Consider the following 16,937-nt stretch of genomic DNA (forward strand, 5'->3'; position numbering starts at 1 on the left):
CCGCTTCAAGTGGGGGCCCGCCTCGCAGCAGATCCTCTACCAGGCCTACGAGAGGCAGAAGAACCCCAGCAAGGAGGAGAGAGAGTCGCTGGTGGAGGAGTGCAACAGGTCGGTCGCCATCGCCATCACCGATGAAGAAGCGCCCCCCAAAATCTATCGGAAATGATCCAAAATGGAGGCTTGAAATGTGGTCCTTGTTTGTGGTCCCTTAGAGCCGAGTGCCTTCAGAGGGGCGTGTCGCCATCCAAAGCTCAGGGTCTGGGTTCCAACCTGGTGACGGAGGTGCGCGTGTACAACTGGTTTGCCAACCGGCGCAAGGAGGAAGCCTTCCGACAGAAACTGGCCATGGACGCCTACAGCACCCCCACCACGCACGGCCTCAACCCGCTGCTCTCCCACGGATCGCCGCACCACCCGCAGGGCAGCGCTTCGCCACCGAGTAAGTTCAGCTCTTCTAATTATTATTATTTTTTAATTGACCTCTATGTTTACGGTCAAATAAACTTGCCCGACGTCCAACATTGACCGGGAGGGGGGCCAATGAACGTTCAATTGTTTGGCACCCCCACCTGTTCAAATGAATTGGACGTCTAATGCCGTCAATGGTGTAGCTAAATAGTTCATCTATGTGAGCTCACAAGAGATTTAAAAAAAATTGCAGAGCAAAATGCACACGGAGCAGTTTAGGTCTTTATTCTTATGCTTAAAAATGTTTACAGTTTGTTTAGTTTCATATTTGTAATGATATATTCATTTTCCGTAAACAAGAGTAACGGGGGTGCTGGAGTCTATCCCAGTGTACACCCTGAATTGGTGGCCCACCTATCGCAGGGCTAGCTTGAATTAGTTGGCAGCCAAATTTAGTTTTTTGTTTAGAATTATTACACATTGCAAATTTGTATTTGTATACATTTTTTTGGTACTATTTAAATAACTGATCTGGGAAGTGGGGGGTACACGGAGTACACATTCAATCTTAGCCCTGTGAGCTGGACATGCTAACCACTCTTTGGACGAGCTAGCCAACCTTCAGTCGGATATACTAGCCACTCTTTGGACGAGCTAGCCACACATTGGACATGCTAACCACTCGTCAGACATGCTAGCCACTCTTCGGAGACGCTAGGCAACCTTTGGACATGCTAGCCAACCTTCAGTTCGACATGCTAGCCACTCTTCAGATGTGCTAGCCACTCTTCGGACATGCTAGCCACACTTTGGACATTCTAACCACTGGTTGGACGTGCTAGCCACTCTTCGGCCGCGCTAGCCACTGTTTTGACGAGCTAGGCAACCTTTGGACATGCTAGCTAACATTCAGTCGGACATGCTAGCCACTCTTCGAACGTGCTAGACACTCTTTGGACGAGCTAGCCACACTTTGGACATGCTAACCACTGGTCGGACGTCCTAGCCACTCTTCTGCTGTGCTAGCCACTCTTTGAACGAGCTAGGCAACCTTTGGACATGCTAACCAACCTTCAGTCGGACACGCTAGCCACTCTTCAGACATGCTAGCCAGTCTTCCGACGTGGTGAGAGCTCAAATCTCAGTAGGTCACGTTGTTGGTAGGCCCGTAAATGGAACGGAATGACCTTTCTCCGTGCCCAAGCGGCCCGTTAAGCAACTCAACGCGGGGAATCGGCGAGCGGGAAGCTCTCCCGCTTGTTTGACGAGGCCATCGCGGAGCGAGAGGAAGACAGACGAGCGGTCGACGTGAGCGGAGCTGAGCAAATTCCATTGTCATTCCAATCTCGGACAACACCCCGAGAACAATCGGCATTGTGGGCCGCAATCTCCACCACAAAGTCAGCGCCGGGCGTCCCGCGTCGGGGTCGCGCCGGGGTCAACGGGGCCCGCCAGACAGCGCCGGCATATTCCGGGGAAAGGTGACCGTTTCACCTCCGACGTCGGTGTTTACCTAGCGGCCCATCGCCGTTGACGAGGTCTCCTCGCCGCGTATACGACGCAGCAACAAAGCTGATAGCGTTATCCGCCTCGCCATCGCTCAGCCGCCATAAAGCGGCGGCCGGCGGCCCATTGTTTTCTCTCGTGTCTCAACACGAGAGAAAACAAACTGTTTGCCTTGCTGGGCTTTGCTCTTTTACCTTTGGATTAAGCGTTCGTCGCCAACTTTATTTGCCTTCTTCAATCTTGGCCGACCCAAAAGAGTGGACGGCCATTCAACAGTTCCGGGCAGAGAGCGTACGCCGTGGTAGTCAGCCAAGAGGACGCTAACGAAGGAATCTGCAACTCTGAACAGCAAATATTTTTGTTTCACATCTTGCCGACACTTGAGGATCAGCGCTCCGGAAAAGTAACGAACAAATACTTCCAGCAATTTGATGCAGTTAGTCAACGCTTGAAAAATACGATTTTTGTGCAATAAACAGCTAGGCTAGCTCAAAAGCTAGAACACGCCTATCCCAGCTGACTATGAGCACAATCGGCATGACGGACAACCAATCATAGCTTAGAACAGGGGTGTCAAACTCGGGTTGGTTCGCGGGCCGCATTAACGTCAACTCCATTTCATGTGGGCCGGACCATTTTAGATATAATATTTAGAATTTTTTTAAATAATGGATTAAATGAACTAGATTAAAGGCCGTGAATATTCAGTTTTTAATAGATCTAGAACAATGTTTATTTTAGCTTTTTAAAATATATTTTTAGATTTTACAAAATGATTTTTGAACTAAAAACTTAAAAAATAGCAATTATCTATTTAAAAGGGGGAAAATCAGGAAATTTAATATACATCTATACTCTTCATTTGAATTTGATCCTAAAACAGAAAGTCAGCATTCACGATTTACTTTCCCGGGCCACACAAAATGATGCGGCGGGCCAGATTTGGCCCCCGGGCCGCCACTTTGACACCTGTTGCTTAGAGCGTTCAACTAGCCAGCCTAGCCTAGCATCCCGGAGAACCCAAGGAAAACCAACGAATGCAAGCCTGGGGAGAACATGCAAACTCCACCCCGAGCGACAAACCACCTGGAATGGAACTCTCCACACCAGAACAGCGAGGCTAACCAATCCTTCCTCAGGACTTAAAGATCCATTCGCATCCTGGCCAGCCACCATTTTGAATCCCAACCAGGTCCTCCTCATTCCTAAAACGAGAGCATGCAGGAATTTGCAAGGAACTTCTTCCTCCCTCCCTCCCTCAACTTTGCTCACCTGACCATGCGTTGACCTCGGCGTCGGGCCCCCGGCTCTCAGCTGGCCGCTTACAAGGCGTCCCGCCGCCGCCCCGCCGACGACGTCAGCTGTTTTTCAGTGTCGGGCCATAATGTCCCGGCGGGGTTCCTCATTGCGTTGCTGGGGCACGGCCTGTATTATGCATGCCTAATGGACAATTAAAATCCTTTGCTACTACATCTCCCGGGCCTTTGATTAGGGACTCCTTGGACTATACCCTTCCACGGCGGGGGGCCCCATTGTTTGCTGTATTAGAAGACTGCAAACTAGGTTCATTTATCTCCTCTGCTGGGCTCTCCAGGAGTGGGGGGCACATTTTACACCCACCTTTTCTTGTGTGGGTGTGTGTGTTTTTTTACCTTTATGGGCCGAAGAGGCTGGTTTCAGACTTGGAGCAGCAGGAGCTGTCCGCTGGGGTTTTGGATCTTTTTGGGCCAGACAGGACTGATGAGCTAGAGAAGAGGGCGGGAGATGCTAATCTGGAAAACACCCAACACCCGCACGCTTTCCTCGGCTGCGCCTTCGCCAGAGTTCACCCGTGGGTCGCGTCCGAGGATTCTTTTCCTTTGGGAATTTTGCCCAGATTAAAAAAAAAAGGCTCTGCTGACCAGTTGGACGAGATCAGGAGTGTCCAAATCATTTTTTCTGCCATACTGACTGGGCCGTTACACATGTTGTGGTGACGGGGGGTGTCCGACATGAGTGACCCCAGAAAAACTGCTCAAGTGTCGTTTCAGTTTGAAGCTTTGTAGACAAATTCCTAAGAGATTTTGTCCACAAGCGACCAAACTTGAAAAATTCAGCCCTCAGCGTTGGTTCAATTTAGCAACATGAAGTTTGGTAGGAATGTTGGACAAGTCATGAAGCACCAAAAAGTCTCAAGAAGCCTGGCTCAAAAACTCACTGGAAGGACTCCATTTTGGCTCAAGTCTTCTAAGACAAAGTCCTCTTTGAGATTTTGCCCAGATTTGACCAAACTTGTCAAATTTAGCCCTCAACGTTGGTTCAACTTAGCAACATGAAGTTTGGTAGGAATGTTGGACAAGTGATGAAGTACCAAAAAGTCTCAAGAAGCCTGGCTCAAAAACTCACAGGAAGAATTCCATTTTGGCTCAAGTCTTTGAAGACAAAGTCTTCTTTGAGATTTTGCCCAGATTTGACCAAACTTGTCAAATTTAGCTCTCAACGTTGGTTCAACTTAGCAACATGAAGTTTGGTATGAATGTTGGTCAAGTGATGAAGCACCAAAAAGTCTCAAGAAGCCTGGCTCAAAAACTCACAGGAAGGACTCCATTTTGGCTCAAGTATTTTAAGACAAAGTCCTCTGAGATTTTGCCCAGATTTGACCGAACTTGTCAAATTCGGCTCTCAACGTTGGTTCAACTTGGCAACATGGAGTCTTCTAGGACAACCTCCTTTGGGATTTAGTTTTTGGTATCGTATGTAGGCCACAAGAGGATCGTGTTCGAGTACTTCACAGCGAGGCAAAGACGACACGCAGCTTCAAAATGTCCAATCGGGAGGCAAACCCCTTGTTTCATTGTGATTTGTTGCGCCGGAGCGTCTTTCCTCCATTTTGTCCAAGTCCATATTGTCTGTAGCCCCCCCCGCCCAACTCCCGCAACCCTCGGCCGGCCTTGTAAACACGACGGCGGGACAATAAAGCACTCCATCGAAGCGCTGACCCCCGCTCGGGAGACAATGGAAGGGCGCTCATAAAAGGACACTTATCTGGACCACTTTGTTACGGCTTAGTCATAACTCCAATTCCGGGGACACATTCGTTCGGGTCCTCTTTTCTCAATGCGCCCCTGAGGTGGTCCCCCCCCGGATGCGAGCCCCTAATTCCGCCCACAACTGCAACCAGCGGGCGACAACTGCTTTGGATTTGGACAAAATGGCCTTATTTTTAACCCCGGAAATGATGCAAAATCCAAAGGCGGTTACTTGTAAATACAGCCAAATCAATAGAAGAGTGCCCTTTAAATGCCCCCAAATTATTAGCAGGTGAGCTAAAATCAACGGTGAGTGAGTGACTCAGCATTGACGTCAAATCAACAGGAAGTGACTCAGCGTTGACATCAAGTCAACAGGAAGTGACTCAGCATTTTACACCAATTTCGTTATATGCAGCTGTGTATGATGACGATAAAGGCTCTTGATTTGATTTTGACATCAAATCAACAGGAAATGACTCGGCGTTAACGTCAAATCAACAGGAAGTGACCCGTACGCCCACAGAAATGGCATATTTGAAGTGAATTCCCTTTTCATTCATGAAATGCATTGAATCACAAAAAAAATCAATGATACAAAAAATATCTTATAATAATTATTCATATTAAACTTAAGCGTTTGAACCGATGTCCAAATGAAAAAAATAGCCCTGAGGATTTAGTAAATAAATAGAAATGTAACACAGGAATTGTAATATTCCGCACGTTTGTGATGACGCACTGTTTTTCCTGTTGCTTTGATTTGACTTTGTTCATTTGAATGTAAATAGAAGAAGTCTTTTAAGTGTTTTAAGAGCAAAAGAAAGGCAAGCAAGCAAGCAAGCAGCGTGTTGTTGACGGTGTTTGGTTGCTACGTTGTGAGCAAATGAAGTGAAGGTGTTTGTGGAGATTGGCACCTCCCCGTCGACTCCCCAAAACAAGACGGATGACTTAATTAAGCTCGGTCAACACAATTAGCCCACACTCCGGTAAATATTGCGCCGGGACACGACACGCGAGGCCAGGCCAGGCGAGGCGCACCTGCCACTCGCTCTTTCCCTGCCATTGACGCTTGTTTATGTCCAAATTGTTCTCTTGCAAAAGAAATTGACATTTTTTTTAATTTGTCAAACTAGCGTTCCCTCTTACAATAAATTTAAAAAAAGTAAATATTACAATAAATTTAAAAAAAGGAAATATTAGAATAAATATAAAAAAGGAAATATTAGAATAAATATAAAAAAGGAAATATTAGAATAAATTTTAAAAAGGAAATATTACAATAAATTAAAAAAAAAGAAATATTAGAATAAATATAAAACAGGAAATATTACAATAAATATAAAACAGGAAATATTACAATACATTTAAAAAAAGAAATATTACAATAAATTTAAAAAAGGAAATATTACAATAAATATAAAACAGGAAATATTACGATAAATTTAAAAAAGGAAATATTACGATAAATTTAAAAAAGGAAATATTACGATAAATTTAAAATAGGAAATATTACACTATTTTTAAAAAAGGAAATATTACAATAAATGTAAAAAAGGAAATCTAAAGATAGTTGAATTAATTATGAAGGAAAAAAATACATTTGAAAATAATATTTCATTTCGATGAAAGGCTTTTATTGAGAATAACAGAAGTTAAAACATTTATTGTCTTTTTTTTAGTTTTCGTTACTGGAAAAAAATGCATCAAATAGTTGAAAATCCAAGGCAACAAGAATATTTTCTTTGTATTTTCCTTTTCTGAACTTGGATTAAACTGCCAAATATCAACCGGACTAGACGTCCAATCCACTGGGATTTCCCTCTCCGAATAGATTGGACGTCTCCGCGCGCCCGTTTTCCCCCCGTCACGTTTGGGTCAAGGACGAAAAGGAAGAAGGACATCTGGACTGCAAACATTGTCTATGTGTGGATAAGAATGTGTTTGACATCGGGTAATGTTGACTCTGCATATCGCGGCGGGACGCTCGGAATCGGCAAACAGTCCGCTCGCCGTCCCGTGTTTGGTTTTCCACGCGGCGTTTTGCCGTTTCCCCGACCGCCGCTTTTCCCCTCAACTCTGACCTCTCGACCTTTCGTGTCTTTCAGTGCGCTACAGTCAAGGGCCGGGCGAGGTGACGTCGTCCACCGGCATGAACCACCACGCCGGCCAGTCGGTCCTCCAACAGGTGTCCCCGGGGGGCCTGGACCCCAGCCACGGCCTGCTGTCACCCGACGCCAAAATGGTGAGTGAGCAAGCGAGCGACAGCCTGAGATTAGATAAGGGCCGCCCCCAACTCGCGTTTTATACGCCGGACAAAGAAACGTTCTGTCCTCATTGATTTGGACGCCGTTTCGGAGGATAGGTGACGTCTTCGTTTATGTTTTATTTTTTTACGTTTCTCTGCTGCTCCAATATTTGCTTTGTAACAAGGAAATAGTGTTGGAGGGTGCAGCACGGGGGCGGAATTTAAGGGGGGAGGGGGCTACCTGTCAACAGGGGCGGTCCTGGCAAATTTTGGCGCTCTCGGCGGACAAGCCTCTCGACCAAATAACATAAAAACAGAAGAATTCATGTTATTTATTTCGCTCATTTCACATCATTTCGGCTAAAATCCTCATTTAAACCCAATAGAGACTACAAATATGACAACAAAAATAAACACCAATGTAAGATACACAAACTCTGAGCCACAAAAATAGATTAGAATATGTTAAAATAATTAATTTATACTATACCATAGGTTTTAGTCTTTGGCATTCAATTGCTCAATTATTATTAGTAGTACTATTAGTAGTGGTATTAGTGGTATTAGTAGTAGTAGTAGTAGTAGTATTAGTAGTAGTAGCATTAGCATTATGATATTATTAATATTAGTAATTATTATGATATTATTAATATTAGTAATTATATTATTAATATTAGTAATTATATTATTAATATTAGTAATTATATGATATTATTAATATTAGTAATTATTATGATATTAATGATATTATTATTAATAAATAATCTCAATTACATTGGACAAACGACTAGTTTTGGTCATTTTGGTCAAACAACAAGCTATCCCATCCCAATTTTCTGAACCGCTTCATCCTCACTAGGGTCGCAGGGGGTGCTGGGGCCTATCCCAGCTGACTTTGGGCCAGACACCCAGAATTGCTGGCCAGCCAATCGCAGGGCGCAAGGAGACAAACAACCAATCACTCGTAACTAGGGGCAATTTAGAGTGTCCAATCAGCCTAGCATGCATGTCCTTGGAATGTGGGAGGAAACTGGAGTACCCGGAGAAAACCCACCCACGCCATAATGTTTCTTTGTCTAATTTATTATTGTCTAGCTTACCATTATTTTTATACACATTTATTCTTGAATAAATTGATTGTTAATTTAAAAATAAATGATTTAAAGTCAATCAAAAGTAGAGAAGCACTCAACATTTGCTTCTTTTTCTTCTTTTTAATACCATCGTATTAAACTCATTGCTTGCCATTGACATCAATAGACGTCCAATTCATTTATCCTGGCTGGATTGACTAGTCCAGTTAAAAAAAAAAAGATTGGACGCCTGTGTTCACATTAACGTTGTTCATCTCTTATTTGAGCTCGAGGGAGGGAGGGAGGGGCCAAAAATACACTGTCCCGCCCCCAAAAAGTCTGATATTTTGAGCTCCAATGTTTTTTTTAAAGCCACCTTTTGTTCCTTATCAGTGTTTGATTACACGAGTGTGCACTTTACATACACACACACCCTTTTATGCAAGAATTTGAACAAAGTCAACATGGACACTCAGCGGACACAACAATGACCTTTCTTTGATAAAGTTTGGATGACAATGGCCAGTTTGAAATGAGGTTTTCAGCTTATGATTTTATACCTTGATATTTTCGTAATGCCAAAAGCGTACCTGCCGCGCCTCTAAAACGCCCAAATATTAGACATTCAGCGCAATGTGGCGTATACCGTATTTTTTAAATATATTTTTGGATTTTACAAAATGATTTTTGAACTAAAAACACAGAAAAAGTTGATTAAAAAAATGACAATTATTGATTTAAAAAGGAGAACATCAGGAAATTTAATATACATCTATACTCCATTTTAATTTGCTCCTAAAACAGAAAGTCGGCACTCATGATTTACTTTCCCGGGCCACACAAAATGATGCGGTGGGCCAAATTTGGCCCCCGGGCCGCCACTTTGACACATGTGCTGTACGCGCAGGCGGCTAATATGCAAGAAAATACTGTCATTGTGAATACACGAGCACACAAGGGGCTAACGTTTTGCTTGCATGTTCAGATTTCCGGTTCGGGAGGCGGCCTACCTCCGGTCAGCACACTGACCAACATCCACAGCTCGCATCACGGCCACCATCAGACGCAAAACCTCATCATGCCGCTCTCGGGGGTCATGGCCATCGCGCAAAGTATGCGCCCGCCGAAACCCCGCCCCCACGCCACTATTTCCCCAACTCCTATTTTCACCTCAGCTCCTTTTTTTTTCCCCCTCCAGGTCTTAACACGTCGCAATCTCAGTCGGTTCCGGTGATCAACAGCGTGGCGGGCAGCCTGGCGGCGTTGCAGCCGGTCCCGTTCTCGCAACAACTTCACAGTCCTCACCAGCAGAGCCTGGCGCAGGCGTCGCCCGGCCACATGAGCCAGCAACCTTTCATGGCCGCCGTCACGCACTCGCACAGTCAGTAGCCCGAAACAGCCGCCCCCAACGTACTTCTCGTCCTTTTCAATCGCTCAAACCGACTTTTCCGCTTTCCCGCAGTTTACTCCCACAAGCAGGAGCCCCCGCAGTACTCGCACCCGACGCGTTTCCCGTCGGCCATGTTGGTGACGGACGCCAACGGCATCGGGACGCTGGGTTCCATGACGGCGGGCAAGACGGTCAGTAACAAACACACACTTGCCCATGTTTATTTTTTTTAACGTTTGGCTTCATGAATGTTTTTTGTTGTTGATGATGTGATTACGTGATGTCATTTCCTGTACAGTGGTACCTTGACATACGATCTTAATCCGTTCCGGGACTGAGCTGATCGTAGGTCGAGGTACCACTGTATTCGGAATTTAATTTCTGTGAATCGCACATGCGCCAAATGTTGATTTGTTGTCTTCCTGTCACACAGGAGGCTCCGGTAAACAAGATGGTGCCACTTGGGGGTCTCTCATGGGTAAATACTTTGTTTTCTTAGTCCAGTAAACACACACACACACACACACACACACACACACACACACACACATGCACACACGTACTCCTCCGTCCGTTCATTTCCTGTCCAATCAACTTCTTGTTCCTTGGAGCTGAACTCACGTTGATTGATGGCGTGAGGAAATGAGCCTCTTAATCCAAATTCTCAAGCTTGGTGTCATGCTACAGTGGATAGGAGGGTGGGCAAGGAGGGACGGCGGCAGGGGGCGGGGGTTCGAACCCGCCAGCTTTTTTTTTAATTCCAGGTGGTTTGTAATCATTCCCCACTGATGCATTTATGCAACCTCGTGATTACATTTTATCGTCCTGTCTAAAATTAATGGGATGTTGGAGATTGTTTTTTTATGTAAATTGTAAATTCAAAATTTGGCGGGTTGTTACTTTTTCCAATTAGGGCTGCCGTCATTCATCGATTAATTGGCAGCTAACGGGTTATTTTGAGTCGTTTAAAGACATGGTTGACCTAAAAGTGGGTCAAATCTTCTTCTTTTTTAGCCTCTCACTCGCAAAAGTCTTCGTATTTACTTTTATTTTATGTATTTTTACATTATTTGCTAGGATTGAAGTAGTGCATTTGTATCTTTTTTTTCTTTCATTTTTATTAAAGTGCATGATTTTACTAAACACTAAAAACAAAAGGGAAAAATAACGATAAATATACTATTTTATTTTTAATACAATCAAAACTATTACTATTTTAATTGTGTATATAAAAAAATAATGTGAAATTAATTAATTAAAAAAAACCAAGAAGTAGTCTCTTATTTTAATGGGTTTTTTTTTAGATAAAATGAAAAATTCTGTAAATATTCTGCAATATTGACTGCACTAAAATGAAAAGCGGTATGGTCCGAAACCACGACGCCAACTTCGCACGCTCAATTTCCCACGCCGAGCGCTGATGGCTTCACGGCGTGTGACGGATGAGGGGGAGGGGCCCCAAAAGGGCGGGCTTTAGTCCAGTCGCCAAAAAGATGTCGAGATACCACAAAAAATCCTCCTTTTTAGGGGAAAAATCCAGCAAAAATAATATAAAATATCATTAGAACGGGACAGAAATAGTCTCCTAGTCATTTTTATATTTAGTATAGGCTCCAGCACCCCCGCGAGCCCTCTGAGTGTAAGCGCTACGGAAAATGAATGAAAAAATACATCTGTAATAGATAAATAATCCATCACAATAGATAATGCATTCATTCATTTTCCTTTCTGTTGATCCTAACAGTAGCAACGGGGGTGCTAGAGCCTGACCAGTAGGCGGGAATGCTTTTCAGCCAATTGCACGGCACAGGGAGACACACAACAAATCACGCTAGGGTCAATTTAGCATACAGTTAGCCTAACGGAGTACCCGGAGAAAACCCACGCAGGCCTGGGAATGAACATGCAAACATGTTATGGCTCCCAATAACATAGGCTAAAGCTGAATATTATATTATTATTATTATGTCATACTACTTTTCTCATTGACTGCCTTTGACACATCCAATCGTTTGTGACTGGGAGGGTCGGCAGCTCTCATTTCTAAGGTGCCAATGGCTCATTTAAGCTCCAACAATTATTCAGCGGGCCCTCCCTCCCAGGTATTTCCTTATCTGAACTTTATTTGGCCGAGCCCGCCTTCTTCTCACGACCTTTTTTTTTTTTTTTTTTTTTTTTTTTTTACAACACTCCCTGTTTACCCACAAAGCCTCCATTATTGCACCTGACGCTGATGGCGCCGCCCCGCGGGTCACCTTTTTATCAGCTGTTTGCGCCCAAATAAATTCCACAAACAATTCCAAATGGACTTAAATCTATTTGGTCAGGTGTGGAGCAAAAGTACTCCGCCCCTGTTGTCGTAAAACTCCCCCCCCCCCCCCCCCCCCCCCCCCCAAAAAAGAAAACTCTGATTTTAAAATGAGACCCAAGTACAAAAGTCCACATTTGGATACTCGTTTAACTCATTGCGATCGTTCCAGTCAAAATGGATTGGACGTCTATCGTCGTCAATGGCAGCCGACTTGACACCAAATTTTTAAGGCTTCTAGCAGGCGTGGCGAATAAAATAGACGCAAAGAGCGAAAATTTAGTCAAAACGTACGTCAAAAACAGCATTAAAAAAATCTAATTAGCCTAATTCTTTTTAAAATATCATTTATGAAATTATGAATTTGAGTGAATAATGTAAAGATGAAATGAGGAATATGATATGAAGCAAAAAGCCGCATTCATTTTGGTCGGGAGCCGCATGCGGCTCGAGAGCTGCTGTAGAACAAGGGTGTCAGACTCGGGTTGGTTGGCGGGCCGCTTAAACGTCAACTTGATTTCATGTGGGCTGGACCATTTTAGATATAATATTTAGATTCTTTTTTTTTATAAATGGATTTAAAGAACTGGATTAAAAACCCTGAATATTCCGTTTTTTTATAGATCTAAAACAATGTTTATTTTAGCTTCTTTTAATATATTTTTAGATTTTCCAAAATGATTTTTGAACTAAAAACGCAAAAAAATTGATTAGAAAATTACAATGATTGATTTAAAAGGGGGAAAATCAGGAAATGTAATATACATCTATACTCTTCATTTTAATTTGATCCTAAAACAGAAAGTCGGCACTCATCATTTACTTTCCCGGGCCACACAAAATGATGTGGCGGGCCAGATTTGGCCCCCGGGCTGTCACTTTGCCACATGTGTGTAGAAAGTAAAAAATTTAATGTTTTCCCTGAAATCTAAGCCGAGCGCTTTAAACAGCGTTGGCCATTTTGTGCCTTTCCCCTACTTTTTGTCTCGCGCTTACTGTTTATTTTCTTTTCTTTTTTTGGACAGTGTCCTCTCCAAGCGTGGTGAGAGCGTGCCCACCTGACCTCCTCGCTGCCCGGCAACCCCCGTGCATTTCCCCCCTCTATTTTCCCCCGCCCCACCCGCTTTCCCATCGCCATGGCGACGGACAACGAGTCGGCCCGGGGAAGCAAACCGCGTCCGATTTCACTATTGGCTATCGCCATTTTTTTTGCTGGGATCGAAGCAACTTTATTGACCAAGTATGGCGGAAACACACCAGGATTGTTTTCTTGAAAAACTCCCGGAGGAAAAACAAATCGCGCGAATTAGCACCCCCAAAATGTCTTCCTGTTTGCCTTTGGCGCTGACTTGCGTGTGTATATACTGTGATTTTTTTTTATTTTTTATTTTGGGTTTGTTGACAATCTTCAGAGGACTATGCAAATATTAAGCGCAAGAAGACGAGAAAATGAATTTAGAAGACAAGTGTTGTGTATATGCGTGGAGGGGAGAACGGGGTTGGTTGGCACAATTTTTTTTACTCTTTCGGGAATATATTCCATCACGACACTTACAGTTAGCTGAAGATGCTAATCAAAACCGTACCTTTTTCCTCCTACTTTTTAACAGTAACACTTTCATAACCTAATTAATATATGATATACCCCCCCCCCAAATCGTGAATTTTAATTGACCTTTTAAAAAGCAATTGTCTCGTTATGCTGACAATAATGCATTTTTTTTATTTTTTTTTTTTATCGGCGCAATTCTGACTCCGATTGCGCAACACCTACCCTGGTTGTCAAGTTATACCCAACGTGACAAACAACCCTGTTCCCCCTTACATATATGTACTATGCATGAGCCGTGGCATTAAAAAAGTAGTCTATTCTTAAAAAAAAAAAAAAAATGTCACACCACCTACTGTATGCACTACGTGAGTGACGGCACCGACAACATCTCGCACAAGCGTTTTTTTTAATTGTTTGTTTTGTTTTTTGTTTGTTTTTTTTGTTAATATTTTGCTCAACGCTGCCTGCTGGAAGGAGAAACAAAAAGGCCAAAGTAGATACCAATTTCCTCATCTGTGTTTTGATATGAATATTGTCGATGATAAAGTTGGACCCCACTGCGTGACAAATTTGAGGAGGGGGTGCTTGACACCCAACAGTATTAGACATTTCCATGGATACGTTAGGTCATGATGTTGCTAGCGGTTGATGCTTTTTTTTTGGACTGTTATGAGGTGCGTGTGCTCATTCATAGCCGGATTTTGCGTGTGCGTGGGTGCGTGTGCGCGTGTGTGTGTGTGTGAGAGATTTCCTTCCTTAATGTATTATTTTTGTAAAAAAAAAAATGAAATCAATCTTAAATCATTATTTATACGTGCTGAGGAAATGTTGATATTTTAAGTAAAGGTTTTTTAAAGTCGACGTCATGGTTGATTGTCATTGTTTTGTGCTCGCGGGGGGTGCTGGAGATAATCCCAGAGCCTAAATTGGTGGCCAGCCAATCGCAGGGCACGAGGAGACGGCAAACCAATCGTAGCTAGGGGCAATTTAGAGTGTCCAATCAGACTACCATGCATGTTTTGGGAATGTGGGAGGAAACCGGAGTACCCGGAGGAAACCCATGCAGGCCTGGGGAGAACATGCAAACTCCACATGACCTGGATTTGAACCCAAAACCCCAGAGCTGTGAAGCCGATGCGCTAACCACTCGCCCTTTTTATTATTGTTTTCTTATTTACTTGATTATTATTTAATTTGTAGTATTTTATCTCTTTATTATATTTATTCTAAATACTTTTCTTATTTGGTTTATGGAATTCCATTTTAAATTTAAAATTTAATAATTTAATTTGCAAAAATGGAGTTGCCTGCAACCCCACTTGTTTTCATTTCCTCTATTATTATAATTTAGTTAGAATTATTTTAGCCTTTACTTTTTCTATTTTCTATTTTATTTCCATAACTTTGTCAATCATTTGAGTTATTTTATTATTTCAACTTATCCCGTTTTGGCCCAAAAAAATACTTGTCGGGCGAATCTTTCCATTGAATGCTACGGACGATTTAATTGGACGCCGAGTGTCGTAGCGGCAGCCCGGGGGGACCCCGAGCGACTCCCCACCGTGAGCGGTGGTCTCCTCCCGTTGACCTGGCTTGGGTCTTGTAATCCACTGATGTTGCGCAATTTGCTTTTCAATGAGGCCTTTGATTCTCCCGCCCGGGAAGCCCACCATAGATCTGAGCCGGACCCTTTTTTGGGGAAGCTCTCCTGCTGGCGACAAAAGGCAACCCGCGCGCATCTGTTTGGGTGACTTACCAAAAGCTTTCCACATCGCCGCTAATGTGGCCTGAATGCAAAGTGCCCGCTTTGCTCTTTCTTCGGCCTCAGGCCTGATGGATGGTGACATTTATGGTAACAATAACGTACATAAATGTATGGCTGGACACACTTGGGTTAAATAGGTGAAATGTAAGATTATTAATTTGAGTTTAGTTCATGATCATTTTAGCATTTCTTATTTTCTCAAAAATTTTCATCTTATTTTCTGAACCAATTTATCCTCACTAGGGTCGTGGGGGGTGCTGGAGCCTATCCCAGAATTGGTGGCCAGCCAATCGCAGGGCACAATGAGACAAAGGACAACCAATCATAGCTAGGGACAATTTAAAGTGTCCAATCAGCCTACCCTGCATGTCTTAGGAATGTGGGAGGAAACTGGAGTACCCGGAGAAAACCCACACAATGAATGAAAACGTAAAAAGGTCACAAGTATTTTAAAAATATGTTAAGTCAGTCCAGTGTAAATGAAGCATTCGGGCATAACATTATTCCCATTGCTTTGATCATCATAATCAATAATAATAATACAATAGTGTTAAGTTTTGTGAACAACAAATAGTTTCAGTAGGCTGACACTTTATTCAATTCGTTTTTATGACATTAGTTTGCCACCCAAAGTCATCACTTATATTTTTCATAATTTTTTTAGTTAACAAGATTAACCATGTTCCCAACGCCACTATTGGCTCATAGCCAGTCTTCCCGCGAGGGTCGGTGCCAACAAAAATGACCCCAAGAGCACAGTGATGACTTATCTGAGAGATCCCAAAAAGCGGCCTACCCCAAATAAAAGTCACCATAAGTGGCGCTGCAAGGCCACGTTACCGTGGCGACCGCCCCGTACCCGCGTCATGGCCGGCGACGAGAAGTGACGAGGGGGCGGGATGATGGAAGAGCGCCGCGTCGCACACGTGTTAAAGATGGCTTTCGGTGACCAATTAGCCTCTCGACCCTTGACCCCCGCTGGGCCGCCACCTCCGTGAGTCCCTTTGGGGCCCAGCTGGAGTTGATGTAGCGTCCTCGCTTGTGACGCCGCGTTCAGCACGTGCCTTGCACTTTCCGCCTCGGTGTCGCCGGAAGGTCAAACCACAAAAAAAGTTTGCAGGAAATTTATTTTGAATTGGAGATGAACTCCGGGTTGCCATTGACTGACGATTCGAATAGACTGGACTTCCATTGACATGGTTTATTTGTTAAATGCAGAATTAGGGTGTTAAGCTAACAATTGGGTTTAAGTCTGGGGTTTTAATTGAGATTTTTATCTGGGTTTCAGGCCTGTTTTGGGATCAAAACAAGTGATGGGATTTTCAAACTTTGGATTAATTGTCAAAGGATGGTTGCAAAGTATGTTTTTGAATTAGCATCGAGGTTGCTAATTGATGTTTCATGCCTGGATTGAGGTTTCAAACCAGATTCAGTGTGAAATGCTATTGTAGCTTTAGTAATTTTGTCTTATAGTTTGACTTCTTTGATTGGATTTGTGTTTGTAATAAGTCAAAGTTGGATTTTCAGGCCAAATTTGCCTTCTGAGTGGCGACAATGAAGCTTTTTCTTCTCTTGTCATGCGAGCTTTTTGGGACCACTCCCGCATTTGGAGAACATCTGACAGATTGATGTCGTCATGCTGACGCTGTCGCAGCTTTGTCGTGATTTACGGCACTCCG

General features: G+C 43.4%; 1 protein-coding gene across 1 annotated transcript in view; it reads left to right on the forward strand.

Moving 5' to 3' along the window:
- Nucleotides 1-14,354, forward strand: part of hnf1ba (HNF1 homeobox Ba) — an 18,932-nt gene extending 4,578 nt beyond the window's left edge. Inside the window, exons 3-10 of the mRNA XM_077611914.1 lie at nucleotides 1-108; nucleotides 213-439; nucleotides 7,031-7,167; nucleotides 9,229-9,355; nucleotides 9,442-9,624; nucleotides 9,706-9,824; nucleotides 10,067-10,111; nucleotides 12,967-14,354. The exon at nucleotides 1-108 is cut by the window's left edge and continues 163 nt beyond it. Of these exons, the coding sequence (XP_077468040.1) occupies nucleotides 1-108; nucleotides 213-439; nucleotides 7,031-7,167; nucleotides 9,229-9,355; nucleotides 9,442-9,624; nucleotides 9,706-9,824; nucleotides 10,067-10,111; nucleotides 12,967-12,987 (967 nt within the window). The 3' untranslated portion in view covers nucleotides 12,988-14,354. The remainder of the gene's footprint in view (nucleotides 109-212; nucleotides 440-7,030; nucleotides 7,168-9,228; nucleotides 9,356-9,441; nucleotides 9,625-9,705; nucleotides 9,825-10,066; nucleotides 10,112-12,966) is intronic.
- Nucleotides 14,355-16,937: the final 2,583 nt, after the last annotated feature.

This window comes from Stigmatopora argus, chromosome 10 (genome assembly GCF_051989625.1).
Source record: "Stigmatopora argus isolate UIUO_Sarg chromosome 10, RoL_Sarg_1.0, whole genome shotgun sequence".
Taxonomy (NCBI): domain Eukaryota; kingdom Metazoa; phylum Chordata; class Actinopteri; order Syngnathiformes; family Syngnathidae; genus Stigmatopora; species Stigmatopora argus.